This window comes from Protopterus annectens, chromosome 7.part0, assembly GCF_019279795.1.
Source record: "Protopterus annectens isolate FY-2018-M chromosome 7.part0, PAN1.0, whole genome shotgun sequence".
Taxonomy (NCBI): Eukaryota; Metazoa; Chordata; order Ceratodontiformes; family Protopteridae; genus Protopterus; species Protopterus annectens.
Genome location: NC_056739.1, coordinates 806,640,346 through 806,668,248, shown reverse-complemented (window position 1 = coordinate 806,668,248; position 27,903 = coordinate 806,640,346). Strand labels below are relative to the sequence as shown.

The window sequence follows — 27,903 nt, the reverse complement described above, 5'->3', positions numbered from 1 at the left end:
ACTTGCTATACTACAACTTAACACATCTTAGTGTAGTGCAGTAGGATCTTGGAGTTGACATATTTAAAGTAGCAGGGGGGCTTGCCCCACTGCTTATAGTTGACGAAATGTAATATGGTTTGTTTTTTATTTGTTTCTGTATGTATTTGTGCTGGAATACAGTACATGCTGATTTCCTATGCATTTTCAGTGTTATGGGACTCAATGTTTTGAATTTTCAAGATTTTGGTCTCAATGTTTTGCATTTCAATATTATGGGCTTTCCCTGTTCTAAAGTGAATCATACACATATATATATATATATATATATATATATATATATATATATACACACACACACACACACACACACACACACACACACACACACACACACACACATTATATATATAATTATTTTGGGAAGCATTACTCACAAAAATAAACTGTATTGCAAGTAACCAGCAACCTCAGAAGGTTTTAGATGTTCTAGGTATAGGTTCACAGGTAGGTACTAGACTATCTGCTTGAGGGCATTTTTAAGCCTAGCCAGAGTGTGTCGGCTTTCGCCGCCCCATTGATTAATTAACTGAGCCTCTGTCAAGCAGAGACAATGAAGTGATCCCAGGGGTGTATTTTCTGTTACCCATCCACTCGTCAAGGCTTCTCTTGAAGAGTCTTAGTGAGGGGCTCTGCCTAATGTAGTTAGGAATTTTGTTCCAAAGCATGGGGAGTCTCTGTGACAGGAATCTATCCCTCCAGCATGTTCTACTTATTATTGTGGCGAGGTTTAGCTCACTAGAGCGCGTGGCTCGCAGTGACTTGGATTTCTTTAGGTGGAGCATGTCCATCAATTCTGAGTTGGACATGGCTTTGTAAGTCAGGCAGAGATCATCTCTGAGTAAGCGATATGCCACTGAGTACAGCTGGAGTTTTTTCAGTCAGGCTGTATAGGACATATGTTTGAGGCAAGTAATCCTCTTGGTGATGGTCTTTCCAGCTATTGGAAGTGTCTTGTGAGGTACATCCTAAATGGGGCATTGTACTCTATGATGGGTCTGATGAGTGACGAGTAGAGGGGCACTATAACCTCTTTATTTCTAGATGCAAACCCCTTAGTAATTAGATGGGCCACATAGAAGGATTTCCTAACTACTCTGGCAATATGATTGTCAAAGGAGAGATCACTATCTACCTGGGTCCCCAGATCTCTTATTACCTCTTCTGTATTAAGGGGCTGCTGCCTATGTGGTAATTCGTGGGTGTTTTATTTTTCCAAAACGGGATGACTATACATTTTTTGGCATTTAGCTTGAGGCCATGACTTTGACACCAGGTGTCTGTCTCAGTAAGGCCTTTTTGAAGGATGTCCGTGTCAGCCGGAGAGTCAATTATGGCTCCTAGTTTGCAGTCATCAGCGAACTTGGTTAGCCATAGTCCTCCTGTGTTTGCCTGTACTTCTGAGAAATACATGCCAAACAGTAGGGGTCCCAGAACCGACCCTTGTGGGACACCCCTTGTGACTGGTTTAGAGTCGGACCTGGAGCCCGCTATTCTTACGGTGTGAGTTCTGTCTGTAAGCCAGTTGGCAACCCATCTTGTGACATAGGGGTTTATGTTCAGGCTGGTGAGTTTTTCTAGAACACCCAAGTGAGGAATGGTGTTGAATGCCTTGGCGAGATCAAGGTAGGCTGTGTGAACCATCTTTCCCTTGTCTATGGCCTTGGTGACTGTCTTGAAGAAGTCAACCAGGTTTAGTAGGCATGATCTGCCCTTAAAGCCGAACTGGGTTGGGTCAAGTGTTTGGAGGTTCCCAATGTCTTTGTTAATGAGTTCCATGATTATGCACTCCATAGCCTTGCAGACCAGGCTAGTCAGGCTTATGGGGCGATAGTTACCAGGGTCAGTTGTGGCCCCTCCTTTGTGGAGCAGAATAACCGTTGCTGTGCGCCATTCTATGGGCACGTAGCCTGTGGAGAGGCTGAGGTTGAACAGCGTGTTTAGGTGGGGGGGTTAATTCGTTCTGTCGTTCGTGCAAGATGCAGCCTGGGACACCATATGGCCCCATTGATGCTGTGTTTTTGGCTTTTGAAAGGGCTTTTTTCACCTGTGCTTCTGTGATTTCCGGGACACTACACTTTTCCGGTATTGTTGTGGGCCCTTTTGATAGTGAGAGGGAGGTGAAGTTTGCACTGAATCTATCTGCCAGGATGTTGGCAATATCAGTAAATAAACTTGTGTCAATTAAATGAGACATAATGGACCCAGTGAAAAGTCATGCAATGTATCAACTATATCAAACAGGTAAGCAAAAGAAAGTTAGGCCTCAGAGAACCATCGTGAAATAAGGAAACATTTTCATTCTGATATGTCCCTTTATTATAATACACAGTGCAACTAAAAACATTTGCAAAAGGAAGTGTTACTCAACGTTTCATATTAACTGATAACAAGTACACTCTCAGAGATCATGTCAAAAGAGGTTGGGCTAGCACTTTGTGTAGTCCTTACAAAGTAGTCATTTGTAGAATTAAGGATGTTTTGCATCCATATTCATCTATTTTCTTTCTACAACAGACCTTATAAATTCAGGAACACTATTGAAGATGCTGTCAAATCAACATCTCAGTTGTCTCATAAGAGAATTTAACCAATGAGCAACTATATCACTGATGCCTGAAACCAATTTCTAATATTCTTCATCTAAAATAAATGCAGGTCTTTTTCACAATATGCCCAGAGAGGATGACATTTATTTATTTCCGTTTTAAACTTTCCCCTTACCTACTCAACCTCACTTAACTCTCCTGCAGTGCCCCTTAAGTTGTAGCATGTGTTCAGTTCAGAATTCTAGACCTGCTCCTTTCTGGGCTATCCCCAGGGTGGACCTCCAACTCCCCGGTATGTCAGCCTCCCAGCATTCACTAGTACTGCCTGGAGATCAATAGATTCATTGGAGAGTAACAGAATGTGTCATCGTCAGTCTTCGTGTGTGAAGGTCAATCAAGGTCACTAGCTTGAAGAAGGAGCATGTACAGTGATGTCACATCACTGAGCCTCCCACAAACACCAGGTAGGTCAGCTATGAGGCAGAAGTCACAAAAGCAGTGGTTTCCTCTATACCCTCCCTGCAGCTTAAGACAGTAGTTTGGCAGCCACCTCATCCTATTCCCCCCCAAAAGAACGTACTGAAGGGCCAAACCCAGTCCTGAGCTCTGGTCTCCTGAGGTGCAGATGGATATTTTGCCTCTGTCATCAGGCTGATTAAGTATAATTCAATTTCCAAGACATACTAAATGTTTACTAAATGATGGGGAAGCAATGAGCATGAGTTTATCAGTTGGAGAGGTCAAGAGATTAACCACCCATGGTTTTCTGAGATGAATGTAATAGTCCAACCATGGGATTTAGGTGACATGACCTGTGTTTGGATAAGTGATATTCTTAGTGCTTGTATTTTTCTCAAATCCCTCTCACACCTCATCTCTAATGACGTGGTGGAACTGCTTCTCCCAAGCTTGCAATATCTTCTCTCTAGCATCCTTTCTTTTCTTCACTTCCTGATAAACCAGTCCTCACTCTCATCTTCCTGTTCCATACTCAGTGTCTGATCTCTATCTTTGCCAAAAGTACTGTATTCACAGGTGAAACTGCTAACCTCTTCATATACCCTTAGTCCCGCCCATACCCCCTGATTTCCCACTGCCTGCTGTTCATACTCCATATCTATATCTTTAACAGTTCATTCCTCCATAACCTAAACCATGTCTCCTTAATGCAATAGCTTTTTCAGCTTCTCTCTCCATATCTATCTATACAACATGGAGATTGTCCTCTTCATTTGAAATTAAGGTGGTTCTCTTGGCATACTCCTTATCCTATGCAAGCATCCTATTCCTCATCTCTGCCTCATCCCATATATATCCCCATAACCATTATATGAAACCTCTCCTCCACATCAAGGAGTGCTTTATAACATACATAACTCTAGGAAATAGCTTTTCCTTAAACCACCACCACTCTGCCAGCTAGTCCAACCTGAATCTTCCTCCGGATACTCAAAAGGCTACCTCCACATTCAGATTCAGTCCAGTCCACCTTCAGCTCAAGTACTTTGGGTGACCAACTGCCTATGGAACACCCTTCTCCATTTTCTTCTCCTTTCTGCCAATAGCCACAATCACTAACTATTCCTTATTTACACCTAGCCTTGATACCCTCTCAAATTCCAGAAAGCTTTCTACTACCCTCTGAAATTCTAAATTACTCCCTTCTGTCATAAGCATGCAAGCATCCACAGAGAAAAAAAAAAAAAACTGATCCTCTACAACACATCTGGTGTCATAAGTGACTCCATAGTGAGACACACAAATGCATCACTCACCCAGATGAGCAACGAAAGGGTGGCAGTAAATTAATTCTCAGGTGCCATGATCTGCCATATCACTATAGCTCTCAAGCCTCTTCATTCAAAGTAAACATTTGATTTGATCATTGTGCGCGTGGTGGCGAAAGACTTGATATTCCTCCATGGATCATGTGAAGAGAAACATAATGTAACTCTGAGGAAGTACCTGAGGTCTGTATGAAACTAATCTTGAGCAGCATCCTACCATCACTAAGATTGATGACACAATAAAAACAAAAAATAACTACTGACTTTGCTATTGGTGTCATTTTAAGCAGGCCCAATATGTATAAGCCTGGGGCAAGATGAATGACAGCCTTCTCTCCTAACAGCTTTGTATATTGGCAAACGTTTTCTGCACAAACAAAACAAAGCAAAAAAAACAAACAAACTTTTTCCTCCCCATAGTGTCTTTTTGGCAAGGTCAGTGTGTTCAAGCTACCAATATAGTCAAACAAAATCAAGACTATATAAAGGCAGTGCTGCTCAACTCCAGAACTCTAAATAAGAAGGTGAAGTCCTTAAAAGCCTTCCTGACCCTTGAAAATATAGATATTTGCAAAGTTACTGAAAAATGGTTTCAATGAAGTGATAGCACCCCTTCAGTGCTGTGTTTGGGTGCCTACCACTCTTTCAAATAAGCCAAATCACATCAAAACTCATAAGACAAGACAATGACCTTCAGCTCATCCATATCCTACCTACTGCTAATAAAAGTCTGTGTAATATCATACCAATAACTATTCCTCATCTATGAGACCTGCAGCCCAAGAGGCATATCTATAAATAAAACAGAATCCCTCCTCATTAAACCAAACACTATTTTTATGGGGGACTTCAACTACTCATCCATTAACTGGGGAACCTACACTACCACAAAAACATGCACAATGCCTCCTAGATTTCATAAATGCTAGTTCCTTACGCCAACTAGTTTTTGTTCCAACTACCTAAACCTAAAAACACTAGAGCAAATTTTGCAGTCTAACAGTGGTGTACATCGAAATGGCTAGCACAGGCTAACAACAGTTTATAAATGAGTGTATTACCTTTAATCGAAAAAACAAAACAGCAAGTATAAAACATCAATGTAAAAATCATTAAAAGTCAAAATACATAAAAACAAAATACTATTGTCTTGCAGGGTGCTACCCTCCTGCATACTCCCCTGCTAATTACAGATAGCAACTCCGAGATCACACAACAGTGGGGAAGGGCAAATTCCCATTCCCCACTGTATCACAAATTAATATAAAGTAATGCTGGCATTCTGCCACCATACAATTGTTTGGCTGCTTTTGTCAACATTTACAAATGTTTGATATTCCAAACATTTAACCAAAGGGCTGATTCTGGTACAAGTAGACAAAATCAGTAAGCAATTAATTTGACATACAAGCGTTAAAAGTAAACCTTTGGACATTAAATACCTGATAAGACAACAAACAGCATTGCAAGACTTCCTTTCACTCTGTCCATACAGTTATAAAATAAAATACAGGGTTGTTGTAAACAAATGTAATACGTTTAAATAGTTTGAGGTATAAAAAAATTAAGGTACGCTGTAGATCATTAATCATTTGCCCACAGTAAGCTACATAAGTAAATAAATGCACATACTCAATGATACAGTACGATTCCCTTTAATTACTTTAGGTGCAAGTGACTGTAGGTAAGACCCCTCTTCAGGTCATTGCCAGCTATAGGGCCCCTTCCATGAATCAGGACATCCACTCAGCCTATTTGGATCTACTGGAGTCAATCAAGATACAACCAATCACTCTGGTTTTGGGTGCCTTTAATTACCTGTCCATAGACTGGGAAAATTATAGGTGTTCTAACTCACTTCCCCAAAGGTTTCTAGACTTTGTTAACTCCAATGTCCTGGACCAGCTAGTTGACACACCCACAAGAGGCTCAAACATCCTGGACCTAGTGCTCACCAACATGGGGGACCTCTGCACCATTCCCAGTGTGTGATCATCCCTGGTGAGATCTGACCACAAATTAGTCTCATTAGAAGTAACTATAACATAAGACACCCACTCCCCCCTTTAGCGCCAGAGAGACTAAAAAACTTCTCCAAGGCCAATTACAACCTCTTACGTGACAGCATAAACAGCTTCATGGTCCCTCCCCCCACTGATGGAATAGACACCTGTACTGAGTTATACACCAATGCTTTTTCGAGCACCTGAACAACTGCATTGACTCTGCCATACCTGACTGAACCAAAGCAAGATCTTCAAATAAAAACAAACCTGTCTGGTGGACAACTGCTATTAATAGGTTATACAATAAGAGAAAGAAATTGCTGGGTAAAAGTAGGAAGGAACGGTCTCAAAACTGGAAACACTCCCTCTGCAACTTAAACAAGCAAATAAGACTACTAGTGAAGTCCTACAAAGCTAACTATGAATCCAAACTAGCTATCCTAACTAAGGATAACCACAAGCATTCTTTAGTACATCCATAACCTCAAAGTTAAGGCCCGGACGTGTGCTGAACTCGTAGTTAATGGTACTCCATATACAGAACTTGTAGATAAAGCAAACTGGCCGACAGGTTCAATGAAAACTTCACTCCCCTGTCCCTGCCACATATACACCAAAGCACTCCTAACACCTGTCCCCACCTATCTCCGAGAAATAGGTCTCAGTAGCCCTCTCCAAGGTCAAGAAACACAGCCTCTATGGGACCAGACAACATTCTGGGCTGTGTTCTACATGGGTTAAAACAGGAATTAGCATCACCATTGACCATGCTTTTCAATCACAGCCTAAGCACTGGGTTCTTCCCAGAAGAATGGAAAACAGCTACCATCATCCCTCTGCATAAAGGGAATGCATCCACGGGTCCAGGGAACTACAAACCCATTAGCCTGACCACCTTATCTGTAAGGCCATGGAACGAATCATCAGGGACCTTATTAACAAAGATATAAGAAATCTCCAAATGCTCAACTTCACCTGGTTTGGCTCTGTCAAAGAGAAATCATGCCTGTTAAACTTGGTGGACTTCTTCGAGATAGTCAAAAGCCCTAGATGAGGGTAAATCTCTGCATACGGCCTACCTAGACTTAGCCAACACCTCTGACACAATCCCCACTCAGGCATCAATGGTAAACTCACCCAGCTGGGTATCAATCCACATATTGTAAGGTGGGTTGCAAACTGGCTCACTGGTAGGACTCATACGGTCAAAATAGAGGACTCCACCTCCTCCAGCAGACATGTAACCAGTGGTGTTCCACAGGGATTGGTTCTGGGACCCCTACTGTTCATAATCTACTTCTCCGAAGTACTGTCTAAAACTAAAGGACTGTGGCTGACAAAGTTTGCTGATGACTGCAAACAGAGTGATCACTGAAACCCCTAGCAATGGCAACATCCTGCAAGCAGGTCGTACGCAGATTAATGACTGGTGCCAAAGTCATGGTCTTAAACTTAATGTATCACCATATTCTTCGGCAAGGGTGCTGTTCCTGCAAACTACCACATCAACAGCAATACCTTAAGCACACAGTTAGTGGTGAGAGATCTACGCACAAACGTTGACAGCAACCTTAACTTAGATCACCATGTCTCCACAGTGGCAAGAATGGCATTCTATACTGCTCATCTCATAAGTAAGGACATTGCCTCCAGAAAAATGAAATTATAGACCCCCTGTACTTTTCCCTCATCAGACCTCCCTTTGGTATGTTCTTTCCAAACAACTGCAGCAACTGGAGAGACCACAAAGGTTCCTTACAAAGAAAAGTCAGGGTCTTCAAGAGCTGTCTTATGCGGACAGACTGAAATCATTGTCACTTTACTCTGTCATAGAGACTGCTCAGAGGCAACCTGTGCCTTGCATATAGAGCAATCTCAGATCCAGCATTAATGGAAATGCTGCATATTTGCAAGTTAAATGGCACATGGGTCACTTGCTCAAAGGACCTTAACCTGGTATGCGACATCAACAGAACTTGCTGGAGAGTCAGATTTATCTCTCAGAGGTTGCCCCACCTTTAGAACAAGCTTCCTATTCACGTTAAACAAAGTCCCTCGTTGGTCCTACTTAAGCGCACTTTTGACAACTGGATGGGTAACCAATAATTCACCCTCGGGGGGGGGGGGGTCCACCTGGGTTCCCTGTTGGACGGGGCAATAGGAGCTGATTTTAGTGTCTGCTTGAATCAGACACCATTGAGAGCACGGGATGAACTTGGCTATGCTTGTAAGGGTCATAAGGCCATTAAGCCTAGTAACCTCCTATGATCCTATGGTGCTTTCTTTCAGAATGTGGGTAAAGTTAAGGGAATGCAAACATAGAGCACACATTTTGTACCTGTGACAAATAAATCTTGAGTTGCTCTGTGCCAAAAAAAAAAAAAATCTGCTGGGAACACCGGTGACTAGCTTCTTCTTGTCAGCCATCACTTATTTAATTCTCACATAATTCTAACAAAGTGGAGTATAATTTATAGGCAAGCTGAGTGCAATGCATCAAGGGAAGTGTTTGCTCCACAAATGTAGCTACTGTTACTAAGGCCATGGAACAATGGAGCAAGTACATTTCCCAATACACTTGATGCATTGTTTTTGGAGTTTAAGTCATCTCCCTTCCTAAAAAAATAAAAAAGTAAAACTCAAGGCCAGGCACTATAGCCACACTAGCTGAAGACAATCTGCTGACTCTTTTTAATTTAGAGAGAGAGAAACCAACTTTTTTCTTTTAAGTTTTTTTTTTTCTTTCAGGGACTGATAAACTCACTAGGGCACAGAGTTTCACAGTCTGGTCACATGCTCCTGTGTGCAATAGTGCAACATCACCCATGCATGAAAGGCTATACCCAAAATGCCTCTAACAAAACAAGTGTAGAAACTGCTATATTTCCATGCCAACTGCTGCAAAAGGAGAGTTTTATACTCTAGAAAGCCAAATTATTAACAATATCATGCAAATGGTGCACCTTACACTGAAAATTAAAATATCTTTTAACATAACAGTGAAATCACAATGTAAGTACCTGCTCATCTTAAAATGTTGCATTGTTTACCCTGAATGCCTTGCTGATTTATGTAAATCACAGATCATTACATAGCATGACATAATTTTGCAAGTGTGATAATAAAAGAAGACTAAACACGTACTACCGTTTTTCAAAACTACTTGCAACTTTAACATTAGAAGTATAACTGAAAATTAAATTAAATGTAAAACAAATGCACAGACACTGCAGACAGACACTTTAATCCATACACTAACCACCAGATTTCTTTCTTCCCTAAAGCTTTTAATAATGTTCACAAACTTAGTTTATTCTTTGTCTGAAACAACATATACCAACACATCTAGTTCAGTAGCTGCAAAGAAATAACAATACTAGTTAAAATGTTTACACTTCCAGTAAATAAAAAAGCCAGTTTGTACTGAGTAATATTCTGACTTAAACTGTTGTAACACATGCAAAGTTGGTTTAGTACTTGCAATTAATTAAATATTAGCTGAAATACTAAATTCATTTTGTAGATTAAAAATAAATCCAATATGTTCAGTACAGACTCATGTTCTTATATTATCTTATTAATTAATTTTTCTCCATTTCTCCTGTTCTGATGCTTCCCGGTTCAACACTATTCAACAGGTGCTAGCTTTCTACTTTTCCATCTCCAGCACTAATCATGAAAAACTACCATAAACTGCTAATAGTCATTAGTTACCTGTTTCTCTCTTGCACAGGGCAACTACAGTTTCTGGTGCCCCCTTCAAATATGCAACAAGCCGTTTCTCTCCCAAAGTCTTTGTTACTACACTCATGCGTTGTAAAGCAGAGGAGAAAGGGAACTGCTTCAGAATGCCAATTTCGTAGACCTTCTGCAGAGAAAAAAAAAAGTTTCAGAAGTGGAGACAATCCATGCACATAATACACCTGCTGGATATTTCACAAGTTTGAGATAAATGTGTCTTGTGAAATCCTGTGAATGTGTCAGATGAAAAACTGATTCAACAAGCTTACAAGAAAGGGGCCTCCACAAAAAAGCAAAGCCCTCATCAATGGGCCTCTTGAACAGAAGATTACACTCTCCCCCCACAGGATGGGAAGAAATCATCCCCCCCATCCATTCAAGTCTCAAAGTCAGACTTTTACAGATTGGACATCAGTCCTGCACCACTGGGCCAAGTTAAGAAGCAATTATTCCTTACCTAGGTTAGGCACCACCATGGCTTTATTCGGGTCTATATTAGAAGAGCAAAAGCTGAAAACAGCGAACGCTCTTATGTCGAACCTAAAAAAGCAGTACAACAATGTTGAACAGCAGGAACAGCTTTTTTCCCCCAGGGAAAAAATCTCTGTTCCATGCATTCGACATTTTGTGGTTTCAACATAAGAGCGTTCGCTGTTTTCAGCTTTCGCTCTTCTAATATAGACCCCCCTTATTCCATTCCTCAAGAATGTGTCCCACTGCTAATTAAGCAGTTGAGTTCTGCAAGGGGGACGGAAGCTTAACTTTATAATCCCAAGCCATATCATTTTTACTGTCTGGAAAAACAGCTACATTCAGCCACATGAAACATTTAATTTAAATGTGACAATGCAATTGAATACATTTATGAAAAATAAATATTTTTCTAGTTATACCACAAACCCAGTCTGAAAAGTATGCATTAGACAATCACATGGTTACAGCAGTTCTACAGTGAAAGCCAAACCTACTACCTGGTGTAGGCAGTTAGTAACACAGCTCAAGCAAGTAAGTACTCCTCCATGGCAAGGCCAGAGAAGGAACTGGAAAAAGTATCTGTGCAAATGTAATAACTAACTACAGGCATATTATAGCCCACTTAACACTTCTAGCAACACCACAAACCTAGATAAACTATGTTTCAAGATAAATAACATGTTATGATTAAATACAGCTCTGGAATACAGAATAAAGCCCATCATCCCATGGAGATAATTAGCAACACAACACAGAATATGTAAAGGAGTATACAAAATGGAGGCAGAAATGGAACTTGGAAAAGTAGGCATTAGCAGAACAGCTGCATTGGTAATATGGTAACATGTTAAAGGAATGGTAAGTACTAACATCTGTGTAAAGCAGGAAAATACATCCTGAAAGACATTTTAGCCGGAGTATTTGGCTTGGGTAATCTAACAACTTTAACTTGTAAAGAAGAGCACATAAGTGTGGATCTGCTCACTAAAATATAAGAAGCTGTCAGTCTATAAAATGCCACTGTAGCATTCGGCCTAGACAGTTAACACCATGAAGAAATATTTTATTAAAGATCAGATGTAGCCCATGCTTGTTTGTAAAGTGAAGTAATACATATAACTGAAGCAGAAATAAGCATCCTTTTCCCACAGTCAAGCAAGATTATGATGAAAGGCATTGATAACAGCTCTAAAAGGACATCAGCTACTTTGTCATCTTAGATTTGAAATGTGGAGTATCTACAGCAAAGAAAGGGTGGGGCCTAATCAAATGCACAGGTACATAAATGAATGGCATTCTCCATACCCCCAAGATCTCTTCTGATAAGACCATGCAAGGCCAACCACAGAAGCCAAAAAACAGTGTCTGGCAAGCTGTCCAACAGCACACCATTCTATTAATGTAGCTAAGCCCTTCTGCAGTGCAGACTGATGAGTACAGTGAGCAAAATGACTACGGAAGCCTTTAAGATAACCACTTGGCAAAAAAATATGTCAATCAAGCAAGAGATATACTGAATGAAATGATTAAAAGTGTAACGTGGACTGGGCCAAGAACTTAGCCTTGTGATACAACACAGAAGACTGGTGAAAAAGGTGAGCAACAATCCCGGACCTTCACCCTGAAAACATGCGTTTCCTGACAAATAACTGGTGAGCCAATTAGCAGGAACATAAGCAAAGCATAGGATCCCAAGGGTTTTAGGGAAAAGCCTTGCTCAGGTCATGTGACAAAGGCCATTATACATACTTCTTAAAGCATAATTAGAAGGTTTTGACTGTACTTTTTGCATTCCTGAAGTCTTGTTCTTAGCACATCAAAATGCAATATTAATCTAGGTGTTTCTGAAATGATGTACAACCAGCTTCTTAAGTATTGCAGTGAGGCAGAGAAGTAGAGACATACGTCTGAAAAGATGTGCAGGAGGAGGCATGTGGTGTTTTAGGGGAAAAATATCAATGCAGCCTCTTTCCAAGAGCTGGGATAACTCCATGAGAAAGGGTAAGATTAAAGATGTGTGAAGGTAAGGATATATTAAAAGGAATATTCTTAGGAACCAAGTGCATAACCCATCAACATCTGGGCTACCAAGCAAGAAAAAAACTAATCCAGAGTATTATAAAGTACTTTTAGCCTTTGCACCTGTCTGCCAGCCATGTAAGCCACTGTTGAGGCTACTAGATACCCATATGGTTCCCTTCATGGACTAAAATTTGGGCCACAGTGTGACCATCATCTAGGCAGCCATTTGAAGAGTGTATGGCTTGAGATAAAATTTCTCTGTGTGCACCACACACATCCCAAGGGTAGCCATGCAACTGGACAGTGTGAATGCTTTGCCACCTCCTTCCAGGACTGATTACCTACAACAAAGCCTAGCCACTCTTGGGGCACACGCAGGAATGACCATAAATCTGGATGCACCAGCTGACTGCTATTGATGCTGTCGGTTACTTAAGTAGTTTATAAAACCTGTGACCCATTGATAAGAACCAAATGAATTGTACATAAGAAGGTGGTAAAATTTAAAGAAACATAATCCAAACTTTCAGCTTTGTACAAAGACTCACTGAGAAGATGGCCAGAGAATGAACAGGAAAGCTAAAAATCGAAGCGACTCACTGTCAGGAAAACTACATCAGACACTGTGGTACTGCATAGCTTGTCAATGGCACTAAAAGTACTGCTCTGTGATGTAAAAAGAACTTTCAACACCTGAAATCCACTGAAGAAGACGTCAAGGTGGAAGACGCAAGCATACGCCATAAACCAGAACAGCAATACAAAAGATAAATTAACTTGAGTAATAGACCATAATCAACATCCACTCTCAACAAATGGATGACATACACAAAAAACAGGACTTAAAGTACATGACATGGAAGACAGGGCACATCAGAATAATCTCTGATTAGACTGCCAGAGGAATTAAGGGGCATGATCCCATCACTTTTATCTGGCACTGACCATTCCTTTTCCACCAAAGGGACTGCCCATCTATATTGAAATTAAATTAATGTCATCACCATAAGGAAATTCAGCAATTTACCAAGACACTTCATAACTAAATTCTTGAATTACATAGACAAAGAGGTGGTGCTGAAGGCTGCCTGTGAGATCTGCTGTAAATGTGGGATAACGGGCAGTAAGCAAGGTGCGCACCACTACAGTGCTATCTTACTCTGCAAAAGGAAGGCCTTTGTATCACCACTAAGTACAGCTGCATTTTCCAGCCCTCCTCCATGTATAAAATGTTCTGGTAACCATTTGAAATGTCAGCACCTACTACAGCGAGTCCCGAATTACAGAGACTGAATAGCCGAAAGAATGGACTTGTATACCAAGTTTAAAATGCCATTTCTTGGAATATTCCCTTTTCTCCAAGGTATGTTTGGTATATACAAGTTCGGGGGATGGGGTTGCCCCCACATGGGTGATTTAAGGGGCCTTGCAATACTTGTGATTCAGACTTCATATTCTTAAGAAAATGCATGCTAATGTATAACCTGTTATTCAAGCAACTTTCTAAATTTATAAAAGCAATATTTCATATATACCACAAAAATAGACAAAAAGACCCAAGGACAGCCAGAAACTCCAGTATAATCCGTCTTTAATACCAAGGTAAAAACATGAGCGGTTTCGTAGCAAAGCTGCTTCATCAGATGTACATTACAAACACAGAAACAGCTCATTAAATACTTCACAGTATCATGACTACAATTCATTCATTCTTAAAGACACAAACTAATATAACACCTTCATCTAAATGTTGTACATCTAACAACAAATGTATAAAAAAACTATTAATAGTATATGTATATGGCTGCCTTGGATCTTTCTATTTTTCATGGTGTACATTTTTAATCTTATTGGACCCAAGTTCTGGTAGTGGTTGCTGTGTCTTAATATTTAATATATGTCCCTGATTTTGGGCCTTTGTTCCCCCAATACTGTCCAGATTTTTTGCACTTAAGAGGATTAGAGGTATGTGTGCCATTGCTATCACCACACTGGACTAATCAATGTCCCTACATGACCAATGGGGGACAGAAGAAGTGTGTCTTGGTATTGATTTGACACTTCTGTAACTGTGAATCTCTGAGGTAAAGGTTAATATCACCACCACAGATATACAAGTAGGTACATTGTGTGGAGCTAAATACAAACAAATGTACTTTCTGTGGTTTGGATTTGTAGGGTGATTAATGGGCACAGGCTTTTCTTCTACTGTTATTTTATCTCCCGAACCCCTTAGACAGTTTGTGTGCAAACTTGCCCACAGCAGGTTATCTACATACAGCCAACTTCATCCAAGAACTTTCCTGGCATGACTGTTAAATGATTATGTTACAGCATGTATTGACATACAGTAGTGGAAGTAAGAGAAAAAGAAGTTATGTACCTACCATAACGTTCCATGTTAGTTGTCTTCATCTCGCCTTCTTTCTTGCTTGTTGGGATTGGAGCCGACCCTCTGCTCCAACTCGGCTGTCTTCTATAGCTCGAGAGCTGTTTACTGGCTCGAGGCTACCCCTTATCCCATGATGCCTAGCGCTAGCTACCCAGATCTCGTTTGTAATAGCTAACCCCAGACATATCAAGAATAATCTGACCAAACTAACAGGTTGGGCATATCTATTATACTCTTTAAATCAGTAGAGGAAGCAAACCAGAAAAATACTCAGCTGGTGAAATCTAAATTCCTCTCGGTCCAATAGGACAGGGGGATGGAGCGGGGGGGGGGGGAGCAAGAAAGAAGGCGAGATGAAGACAACTAACATGGAACATTATGGTAGGTACATAACTTCTTTATGTTAAGTTGTCTATCTCGGCTTTGTTTCTTGCTTGTTGGGACAGCGTCCCTAGCACCTATGATCCTGGGTGGCTCATTGGAACAGACTCTTCAGAACAGTGGAACCAAAGTTAGCTCTATTCCTGGAGGTCATATCTAACTTGTAATGAGAAATAAAGGTATGAGGAGTTGCCCATGTGGCTGCGGCGCAAATAGAGTCCATGGGTAACCTAGATTGGAAGGCTACAGAAGTAGCTAAAGCCCTAGTAGAATGTCCTTTTGGTTTGGCAGCCAATTCTTTGTTTCTTAGTTGATAAATGAAGGTGATAATGTGAGACAACCACCTACACAGGGTCACTTTGGAAAATGGGAGACCTTGTTACCCTTAGCATAGGAGAGGAAGAGTTGATCCGACTTCCTTATATCCTTAGTTCTGTGCAGGTAAATACGCAATTGTCTATGCACGTCCAAAAGGTGTAACTTGTATTCTGCCTTGTTGGTGTAGTTAGGGAAGAACAATGGAAGGTCTATGGATTGGTTTAGATTATTTTCTGAACATACTTTAGGAAGGAAGGATGGATTAGTTCTCAGTGCTACCCTATCCTTGTGAAAAACTAAGTATGGAGAACGAACACTTAGTGCTTGAATTTCCAATACACGTTTGGCTGAAGTAATAGCTACCAGAAAGAGAGTTTTCTAAGATAGAAACTTAAGGGAGCATAAAGCCGCAGGTTCAAAAGGGGGCATAATCAAGGAGGTTAATACCAAATTAAGGTCCCAAGGAGGTGGGGGGTCTCTCACTGGGGGCCTAAGGAGAGTAGTCCCTCTAAGAAAGGCTTTACACAGCTTATGAGACATGATATTTAGATTAGCAAAGCCAACATGATAGTTAGAAATGGCTGCTAGTTGAACCCTGATTGTGGCATAAGCGGACCCAGAATGAAAAAGCTCAGTTAGGAATTCTAAGATCTTGTGAACTGGGGCTGAAAAGGGATCTATGTTCCTAGCCTCTGTCCAATAAGAGAAGCATTTCCATTTACTAGCATACGTTTTCCTAGTAGCTGATGTGTGAGAGGATACGATAATATCACGCACAGCTGGGGAAATGCTGGGAAGCCTGGCTAGGGTTGGAATTGGATCAACAAAGCTGTGAGCTGGGGGGTCTGGAGGGATTGATGCAGCTCTCCTGATTGATGGATCAGCAGGTCTGGAATAGGATCCAGGATCCAGGGCTGCTCGAGGAGATAACTGTGCAGGAATGGAAACCAAATCTGTCGAGGCCAGTAAGGAGCAATGAGGATCATTTTGCAACCCAACACAGTCGCTTGCTGTATGACTTTAGGTATAAGAGGAAAGGGTGGGAAGGTATAAAGAAGTCCCTGAGGCCAATCGTGGACTAGAGCATCTCTGGGAGGATGACCAGGAAGCGGTAGAAGGGAGAAATAGTTGCTGCATTTGGTGTTGAAGGGGGTTGCAAACAGATCACAGCAAGGCTGTCCCCATTTGCGGAAGATGAGATCCACAACTACCTGATTCAAAGACCACTCGTGAGACATGAGAATAGCTCTGCTGAGCCTGTCCGCTATGACGTTGGATTTTCCAGGGATGTGCGTTGAAATCAGAAATCGTTGGGAGGAAATCGCCCATTGCCAGAGTCTGAGTGCTTCTCAACATAGGGGGTAGGATCTGGTTCCGCCCTGCTTGTTGATGTACCACACTACTGACATGTTGTCCGTTTGAACTGCAATTGTCCCAGGAGGGAGTGAGCTCTGAAGTGCTTGCAACGCTAGAAGCATGGCTCTGATCTCCAAGACATTTATGTGCAGATGGTACTCTTGAGGTTGCCATGTGCCTTGGACTGTCCTGCCCTGATAATGCCCCCCCCACCCCATCAGTGAGGCGTCCGTGGTCACCATGGCAACTGGGGGGGTGGATGAATGGTCTGCCCAGAGACACTAGCGGGGAGACCATCCACCAGGAAAGGTGTGTTTTGCAAGTTTCTGTAATTATAATCATGTGGGACATGGGGAGTTGTTGAAAGGACCACTGTGTGAATAGAAGCCACTGCAGAGTTCTCTTGTGAAAGCGGGCTAGAGGTATCAGAATAATTGCTGCGGCCATAGAACCCAGAGTTTGAAGGACCAACCGGGCTTGTACTTTTTTGTGTTGCATGGGGATATGAACTTGCTGCTAAATTGTGGCCACCCTGTCCGGTGGTAGTCTTGCGGACATACTTCTTGTACCTAGATCTGCTCCTATATAGCTAATAGACTGACAGGGCAACAAGGCAGATTTTTTGAAATTTATGGTAATGCCTAACTGGGCACAGATTGCAATTGTATAATCCCTGGCTTGAAGAAGTTGATGCCTGGTAGTAGCAGTAAGGAGCCAGTCGTCTAGATAAGGAAACACCTAGAATCCTTGACGGTCAGGTGAGCCATGACCACTGCCATACATCTTGTGAACACCCTGGGGGCTGTGGTGAGACCAAAGGGCAGAGCTCTGAACTGATCATGACTGGCTCCCAGCCAGAAGTGAAGGAATCTCCTGGAGCGCCTGTCCATCTTGATGTGGTAGTACGCATCCTGGAGATCCATTGAGCACATCAAATTGTCCTGACCCAAAAAGGGTAGAATGGACTGAAGCATGACCATCCGAAACTTTGTTCTTTGAACAGACTTCTTTAGTCTGTTGAGATCCAAAATTGGTCTCCAGTCCCCTGTCTTTTTTGGTACCAAAAAGAACCTTGAGTAAGTTTCGGATCCGAGTTGGCCTGATGGGACTTCCTGGATGACTCTTTTTTCCTAGCAGTCTTGAAATTTCTATGACTGCTTGGGCCCTCAGATTGGGTGGAACATCTGGGGGGGATTTGTTTGACAATAGGGGAGATTGGAAGAAGGGAATTACGTTAGCCTCTGGATATGATTGATTGTACCCATTTATCTCGCGTAATGTCTTGCCAGGCTTTTGGATACAGAGAAAGTCTTCCCCCGACTGCCTCCAGAGTCGGGCAACCCTTCAGGGGTGCTGGAAGGGCTTGTCAGAGAACGATTCTCTGCTGCCCTGGTTCTGCGGACCCCCTCTGCCTCAAGGGTGGCATCTGTTGTTGTTATACCCTCCTCTGCCCCTGGAGAAAAATCACTACGTGTATCAGGCGAGGCTCCCTGGGATTTCCAAAACCACATTTTCCCACTCTTCTGACCTATGGTCTGGAAGGAGTGGAAAAACAGACTCCCACGGCAGAGAGAGTCTTGCCTTCCTGTTCACACCTAGTAAGAGTGTCCTTCATCTGTGGTCCAAAGAGAAATGAACCGTCAAATGGGGTGTTAGTGAACGACGCTCTAAAGGGCTCTGCAAAATTACACAACCGCATCCATGCGCGTCTCCGAAGGGCCATGCCTGCGGCTCTACTCACACCATCGGCTGCATAGGAAATGAGCCTCATGGAGGAGTTGACCACTGAATTAAGGGTCACCAGCTGAGAAGCTACTTTAGCTTGAACTCCTTCAGCTGATGGATCCTGGAGGGCATCTCCAAGCTCTTTTAAGAGATCTCTCTGAAGTCTGGTAAAATGGCATAAGTAATTCAGTGACCTCATGGATATGGTCGCTGAAGCAAACATTCGCTTCCCATATCTGTCCATAGTCCTAGACTCCTTGTTAGGAGGATGGACAGAGGAAGAAGTCTCTGCTAATTCCTTTTTAGTGGCTCCTGCTACCACCATGGCATCCACAGGAACACCCTTAGTAAGGAACTGCTTTGTCAGGGGGTGCAGTAATAAATTTGCCGGGCCTCCTAGGGGTTGGTTCCACTGTGTCAGAGGCTGACCAAGCCCTTCGAACCACCACAGACATTAGTGGATCGAAGTGGGGAGACACCCAGGAAGTGGAAGGGCGAGAACCAAACGCATCCAGGAATACGGATTCATCCTCAGTAGGGGCTAGGGCAGTCCAGTTCCCCCTCGGCCTAAGCATTTCCAGGATGTCCGAAAAGGAAACATCTTCAGAGGGGGATCTCGGGGACCCTTCCGATTCATCCAAATTCGTATCTGAAGTGACAGACTCAGGGGAGTCAATGTGCTTCCTCTTGCACTTTCTCTTCCGAGGGACCTCCTCTGAATGATCAGGGGAGGCCTCGGAAGAGGAGGAAACACCCAGTGGGGTGCTCTGGAGCGCTGGTTCCCCATGCTTGGTGTCTGGAGGAGGGACAGAGGTTGATGCAGGTACTACAGGGGATGGAGTCAGTAGGGTTGAACGTGGTGCTGACTCATGGGCCAGTACACTCCTCATGACATCAAGGGCATCCCTGCCACGATGCAAAGAAGGATCCGGCTCCGAGGAAACTGGAATCCTCCTCCGCACCGAGGGGGGACGGTTCCAAGGCCGATGTAGGAGCCAAGCTCACCTGTGCAGAAGCTCCGAGAGGGAGAACGGGGTCGGACAAGGGTCCGATGGCACTCGACCCTTCGGAGCCGACGAGGGAGTCTCGGCGCCCAGATCCCTCGATGGAAGGTAGCATCGAGGGGATTGGAGCCGATGACAGAACTGAAGGGGAAAGTGTTATCGGTGCCGATGGGTCAACGATTCAAACCCCAACAATCTCCAGCTCCGAGCTCAGAGGAGTCGGAGGAGGAACATCGATTGAAGCAGACGGAGCAGACACCTGTTGAGGAGGGCTGGATAACATTTTGGCTAGTGCCTGCGATTTCAACAACCTACTGACCACTCTCTCCACGTCATGGCCTGAGAGCCGAGGAGATCGAGAGGAGTGGCAGGATTTATGACTACGGTCACTTTTCCATAGGGGAGACTGAGGGGCCGAATGTATAGACTCTAAAGACGGGGACCTCGGTCTCTTGTGGGTCGGGAGACGGCTCCAGCAATACTGGAGGAGCCGACTGGGAAGCAGCCTCCTCGGTTCCAGCCGGAACTGAGGTAGTTGGTAATGCTTGGACCAATGACGGCTCCGAGCTGGGAGCAGACGATTTGGTCGATTTAGAAGATTTCACCAGCTGAGCCTTGGCTGGTGAATCCTGGGGCTTAAGGAGACCCTTTAAGATCAACTTATTTTTGCGCTCCTGCAGAACCCTTGGGCTGAATGCGTGGCATACAAAACAAGAGTCCTGCAGGTGCACTGCGCCTAAACAATAGACGCAAGAAGTATGCCCATCTGTCAGAGACATTTTCTGACAGCATGAGTCACACTTCTTGAATCCAGATACTTTGGATTCTTTAGACATCTCTATAGAAAAAAATTCTTTGGCCAAAGGCCCAAACAACAAAAAACTATAAACACTATGTATAAACAGCAATCTATACCAAAAACACGAAAAACTATATTGAAAGGTTCTTCTTTTTTTTTTTTTTTTAAATAGGAAGACTCTAACTTAAATGGCTACCTATAAATTAAAAGAGGGACTAAACTAAAAGAGAATGCTACAATAAGAAGGGAAGGGGGGGACTCTCAAACTTAAACGAGTTCTAAGGGAAAATTCAATTACACTAAAAACTACAACAAGCTAGTTAACAATAAGGTTGAAAGACTAAAGTATTAAAATATAACCCCTAAATAGCTAGAAAAAAGTATTAAACTAACTTACTACAACCTGAGCCAGTAATAACGAGCCTCGCAGCTGAAGCGGCAAACGAGATCTGGGTAGCTAGCGCTAGGCATCATGGGATAAGGGGTAGCCTCAAGCCAGTAAACAGCTTTCGAGCTATAGAAGACGGCCGAGTCGGAGCAGAGGGTCAGCTCCGATCCCAACAAGCAAGAAACGAAGGCGAGATAGACAACTTATCAAAAATTCCTTTCCTGGAATGTTAGCGCCCTTATTCCATTCAGAAAGAGAAAAGGGCAAGAAATAAAAAGCGCTTTCGTTTTTCCAAATGAGAAACAGACATTACGATTACCTTGAAAACTGTAGAATAGGCCTAGTGTTCCAACACTGTTGAGAGCTAATTTCATGAAAGAACTCTGACAGAGGAGAGCCTAACAGCTCCAAGACATGGCTACTTGAAAGCATGACCAGAATCCACCAGAGTTTGGTGACAGTTCTTCTAAAACTGGGACATGCTCAAGGAAAGGGCCTCCCAAGTGCAGCCCAAAGGGGCAGTTGGTACTGCTGCAAAGTCTCCCCCAAAACCTCTCTCTCAGAAGACTTGGTGGAAAGACCTGGCAGGGTTAGTGCTGACCTGAAAGTTAAAACAAAAACATTACAAGGGCTATCAGAGAAACCCTTAACAGTAGTCAATCAGTGCTTCCTCTTCTGCAGGTCTTCTATGAGGCACTGAGAAATGTGCCAAACACCACCTCACCCTAGAAAGAATAATCAAAATTATAAGTTATGTGCTCACTATAACTAGGTACCTGTGTTGTTTTCTTCCCATTCTGCTTCACTGATGGGTTTTGTATCCGATCCTCAAATCTAACTCTGCCACCTTCTACAGACTTAAGGGTCAAGCTCCTCCCTTACCCATCCTTTGCTCTTAGCTCAAGCTTCTCAGATCGAGTTTGCTGCCCCTTATACACAGAAGACAAAAGGAAACAAGGGCTCAACCTGGAACATGGGTTTCCAACAAAAGCTTTTCCAGATCCTCCAAGAACCAAAGTGTTTTTGGAGGGGGGGAGTGGCTGGGTGGGAAGATGAAGCAGAATGAGAAGAGGATAACACAGATACAGAGTTATGATAAGTACGAAACTAATAAATCTGATGTTGTCCTTCTCATTCTGCTTCACTGCTGGGTCACAGTACCCAGGCTAAATGATTTCTTGGATGGCCTCAAGGAAGGATATGCCTGGAGCACTGAGGAGCCAAAGGACGTTCTACTCCTGGAAATCATGTCCAACTTATATTGGGTCACGAAGGAATGAGACTTGGATCAGGATGCTGCAGCACAAATGTCATCAATAGGAATTCTGGATGAAAAGGCCGCTATGGATGTTGATGAATGGCATTTTGGAGGGCTAGGCAACTTCAAACCATTTTTCTCATAAACAAAGGATATGCAACTGGTTATCCACTTTGCTATTGCCACTTTTGAAACTGCCTGATCTTTACAGTTAGATGAAAAAGAGACAAACAACTGCTCTGACTTCCTGAATTGTTTTGTTCTATGTAGGCAGAAACGTAACTGTCTTTGAACATCCAAGGAATGTAACATATATTCTCCTTTGTTAGAATAGTTAGGAAAGAACACTGGTATCTGAATGCACTGATTTATATTGAATTCTGTAGTTACTTTTGGCATGAATGAAGGATTAGTAAGGAGGGGAAACCCTGAGGTAATAGCAATGAGTACTGCAGACTTCTAAATATGTCAAGTCACAATCATTTGCTGGTTTGGGTCAAAGCTTGCAGGATGACAGTCAGATCCAACGGAGGAGTCAGGTCCTTGATCAGAGGTCTAAGAAGAAAAATACCTTTCATAAAGCTTAACATAAACTGGCTGAAGCAATAGATCCCGAAGGTAATCCCAAATGGAAATTGGATATGATGGCTAACTGGAGCTTAATGGTCACAAAACTAGAACCTTCTTTAAATAAAGACTCCAGAAAGGAAAGGACTGAGGAAACAGGTGCTGAAAAGGGATCGATGTGATTATTAGCAGCCCAAATGGAAAATCTTTTCCACTTGCTTTTATATACTTTCTTGCTGGCAGCTTTCTGAGAAACTAGAATGACAGCTTTAACTGGAGAGGAAAACCTGGATACACTGACAATCATGGAAACTGAAGAAACCATGCAGTTAACTTGAGTGAGGGGAAATCTGGGTGGAGTCCTAGCGTGGAATGAGTGAGGAGGTCTGGTTTGGGTTCCAGTATCCATGGAGGATATTTGAGGTGAGACCAGAGGAAGGGGAACCAAATCTGAAGAGGCCAAAAAGGGGCAATTTGGATCACAGTGCTCTTCAACCATTTGACTTTCTGAAGAAATTTTGGGATGTGTGGAACAGGAGGGGAAAGCATAAAGGAGACCAGGGGGGGCCAATCGTGTTAAACAGCATCTCTCTGGGAACTCCCTGAAGGAGGGATCAGAGCAAAACAGCTGCTGCACTTGTTGTTGAACATCTTGTTTGCCATTGACTGATTGAGGGACCACTCATGGGGCATCAGAATGGACCTGCTGAGCCTGTCTGCCAACACAGTAGATTTCCCCCGTGCATGTGTTGCAAGTAGAAAGCGGTGTGAAGAGATTGCCCATTCCCAAACCCTCATGGCCTCTCTGCACAGTGGTTATGAATGGGTTCCTCCTTGCTTGTTGATCTACTAGATGACTGGGGGGGGGGGGGCCTGCCAACCCTCAGGTCCGAGTGAATCCACTATTCTAGATGACTTCTACAAATAATTGTCAAACTGATAGGAACAGATAGCGACTGATGTAAAACTGACCATTGAACAGACAAGTGTCCACTGCAGAATGTGCATACAGTATCTGGCTAAAAGTACCAATATTACAGCAGCTGCCACAGACCTCACGGCCCACAGGAGGAGGAGAGGGATTGAGACTGTATGGCCTGGACCTGAACAGTCAAAAGTGTTGATGCGATGCTGAGGCATAGAAGCTATCTGAGTAATGGTGTTCAGCTGGGCTCCAATGAATTCCAAAGTGTGTACTGGCAATAGTTGTGACTTGTCTGGACTTGTGGTGATGCCTAGGAAGTCGGATATCTGATAAGGATAGTCCCTGCCCTGAGATAGTTGATGCTGAGTGGGGGCAGTTAGGACCTAATCATCTAGACATGGGAATACCTGAAACCCTTGCAGTTGGAAATGAGCTGCGACCACTGTCATGCATTCGGTAAGCATCTGGGAGGCTGTGGTGAGACCAAAGGGCAGGGCTCTGAACTGGAAGTGATTGGCTCCCAGGAGGACGTGTAAATGACTTCTGGAGCGCCTCTAAGTCCATAGAGCACAGCCAATCGTCTTTCCTAAGTAACGGAAGGAGAGACTAAACCGTTACCATCCGGAACTTCTCTTTCTTTACATATAAAATGAGTCTGCTTAGGTCTAGGATAGGCCTCAGGTCCCCTGTTGTCTTTGGCACCAAAAAGAAAACAGGAATAAGTTCAGGATCCTCTCTGCTTGGCTGGGACCTCTTGGAAGACTGTTTTGTAGTAATTTTTTGATTTCTACACCTGCCAACTTCCTCTGGCTGGGTGGAATGTTGGGGAGTTTCTTTTGAATTTGTGGAGGGGTTAGAGAAAGGGAATATAGTAGCCCCTGGATATTATGCTTTGCACCCAAGCATGTATTTGGGCCCAGGCATCTGGATGCAGGGAAAAATGGCCCGCAACTGCGTCCAAAGTCAGACAGTCAGGCAGTGCTTCAGAAGGGCTAAAAGGGCTCATCGGAAAAAGGTTCCCTGAAGCCCTAGTTTTGTGGGCCCCCTCTGCCTCTAGGCTAGGGTATGTCTCCCATTAAAGCTTCCCCCTCTGTCTCTGGAGGAATACGCTCAGCTTTGATCAGAAGAACCTTGGGATTTATGGAATCAAGTCTTCTTTAGACCCTCTGATTCCTTGAGTAGGTTCACTGAGGGGGGGGGGACTTTATCCCCACAGCAGACAAGGTCTTACCTTCTTGCTCACTGTGGGTCAGGGCATCCTTAACTGCTGGTCTAAACAAGGAAGAACCATCGGGGGGGGTGTGTGTGTGCTGAAAAAAGATGCCTTAAAAGGCTTTGCGAAATCACAAAGCCTCATTCATGCATGTTGACATATCGTAATACCGGTGCCGGCTGCCCTTGAAGATCCCTCCGCTGAACGCGAAACCAGCCTCATGAAAGAATTTGCCAGGGAATAAGAATGGTCAGCTTAGGAGAAATCTTATTTAGCTCCTACACAGGTATGCACTCCGCCAAGGACTCAGAATTCCTTAACCAGGTCTCTCTGTAGTAGAATAAAGTGTCCCAAATAATTAAGTGCTCTAAACAGAAAAGTCGCCGAAGCAAAGGTGCACTTCCTGAACCTGTCCAGCGCTCTGGACTCCCTGATCAATGAGTATACAGTCGAGCTTTGCTGAGCGAGCTCTTTCTTTGTAGCTGCTGCCACCACCATAGCATCAACTGGGATGCCCTTACTCCAAACGGTTCAGTCCTCAGGGGAGAAAGGATTATATCTGGCTGGTTTGGTAAAGGTTCTATGGTGTCTGCCTCCTTCCAGGCCTGATGGGCGACAAGGTCTATAAGAGTATCTGCCGGGGGAACTACCAAAGTTGTAGACGGGCTGGCCCCAAAGGCCTCCAGGAATACAGATTCTTCAGAAGAGGGGTTTTTGGATGACCAGCCACCTCTGCTTTAAAATTTCTAAGATGTCTGCAGAGAAGACATCATTCAGTGGTGATTTGGGAGACCTCTCTCCCTCATTATGATCCACATCCTCGGTAAGGGAATCCACAGGGAAGTGCCTCCTCTTCAACGACCTCTTCTGTGGGATCACCTCCATGGGATATTCAGGGGTGGAGTTGGAAGAGGAAGGGGCCACCTCAGGAGGAATGGTCTGGTGGTCTTTAGATGTAGGCTAACCCTGGACAGAAATGGAAGGTCCAAGACCCAGATCTGATGCAGAAACACGGGGAGAAGCAGAGGTCAAAGTGTCCAGTGCTCTGAAGGTTCTGGGCATACCCTATTCCACACAAAATTACAGATATTACATAAAAGTCCAATAAGAAAGCAGCCATAAGGACCTTTTTCAGAAACTTTTTAATCCAAGATGAGGGAGTGCTGGCATTTTTTTTCCAGAGCTTCATCCATAAGGGAGGAATGGAACTGAAAGGATGAAACCAATAACTGCAGGGTCTTGAAAACCACACTGGCAAACTGAAAATCTTTGCCTATTCTGACCAAATCCTTGGAAGTTTTATCCAGAGGCAAAGTAAAAAGATGCTGTAAGCTCCTGGAATTACACTGATCAAAAAGATTATAAAGGATACCGAACAAGGATCTTCCTCCTTTCTGTTCCAGGTTTATAAAAGGAAACAGCCTTCTTAGCAGCTATAAAACAAGACTGAGTGCCTCCAGGAATCAAGGACAGCATCCTTCAAAAAGTTTCTGAAAATAAAGACCTAAGGTTTCTTATTTCTGTTTCCCAAATATATAAGTTAATATTCTTGGGGGAGAACATTATGTACAGGACAGTCCAAGTGATTCATTAGCCTTAAAGTCACTAAACAAGAGTGTTCACATAAAGGGATTACAACTTTCTATGTCTAAGAAATATTCTCATCTCATTTCAAATTCTCCCAGTACGTAGATTGACAGAAGGGAGGACACTTTACTCAGGCAAGCTTTACCTAGCAGGTGGCAGCTTTTGCCCACTCATCACCTTCAAGCTCAACATGAACACATGTAATGATTTGCTTGACCTAAGAAAATATGTATGTATGTATTTATTTATCCTAATCGAAACACTATGTTTACACAGCAACACTTTGCTAAACAACCTGTATGCCTGTACACTCCTATGTTTTAAAACATTTTAACAAAAGCAGTAATTTTTCTAAATGTTTTAGGTCTACTGTAAGGGACTGCCTTGGGTCATTTTCATGATTTTTGTATTTGTTTTCATGTGTTCTGGTCTAGGCTGTGTCTGAAAGGGATACTCAGAACAGCTCACATGCCTGGTTAATTATGTGAGAAGACAGGAGGAATGCAGTGATGCAATCAGTTACAGTAAAATGGGCACGACAAAATGGTGGACAGCACAGAGTAAATGAGCCATGAGAAATCTTAAAAGCAGGTGTGCAAGGTGTACAAAAGGATATATGAAAGCAGCTCAGCAAAAGGTGAAAAGAAAAATATGGTTAAAAACAGGGGGCAGACAAACTGTAAATGCTTAAAGAAACAGCCTCCACAACAAGAAAGAAATGAAAGGACGTATGAAAAAATAAAAAGGAAAGCAATCCTGGAATTCTAGAAAGTCAAAGGCAGGACTGGAGAAACAGCTGGAACAAGGGATTAAAGACGGTTAAAATACCTTTTCTATGTATGTGGGGGAGAAGGAGGAAAAACAAATTAAGGAAAGAAGGAATAGGATTACAAGCAAGTCAGGAAGCATATAGAAATACTGGATACATTCGGTTTCACTGTGTACAAAAGTGAAGGAATACATGATTTAGCCTAGGACACAAAACTGAAAAGATACGGGGGCTGGAAGGATGGCTACAGCTTAAGACATGGGGATGATTGAGGTGAGCACAGCACTTTTAATGATGCTTAACCAACATATTGGACACAGCAGCCATCTTCCTATGGACATGGGGTTTAAGGTTTTTACACTTGATGGACAAGGTTTATGCCGCGGTGGTGCAGCGGTAGCGTTGCTGCCTCACAGCAAGAGGTCTCCCCGGTCGATTCTCGGCTGGAGTGCAGGGAGTGCCTTCTGTGTGGAGTCTGCATGTCCTCCCCGCAGTTGGGTGGGCGTTCGAAAGACATGCGTAAATGGGCATGCCTTCGTTGAAGGTTGAACGTCAAAGCTGGCACCTCGGCGTTTGTCAAAATCTACTGCCAATCATTAGCAG

At 43.1% G+C, this 27,903-nt stretch overlaps 1 protein-coding gene across 1 annotated transcript in view; it reads right to left on the bottom strand.

The window, feature by feature from the left end:
- The window catches only part of LOC122806703 (polyamine-transporting ATPase 13A3-like), a gene marked incomplete in the record, with an annotated part of 1,429,840 nt that overhangs the window by 571,857 nt on the left and 830,080 nt on the right, over positions 1-27,903 (bottom strand). Inside the window, 1 exon segment of the mRNA XM_044077342.1 lies at positions 10,096-10,249. Within this exon segment, the coding sequence (XP_043933277.1) occupies positions 10,096-10,249 (154 nt within the window).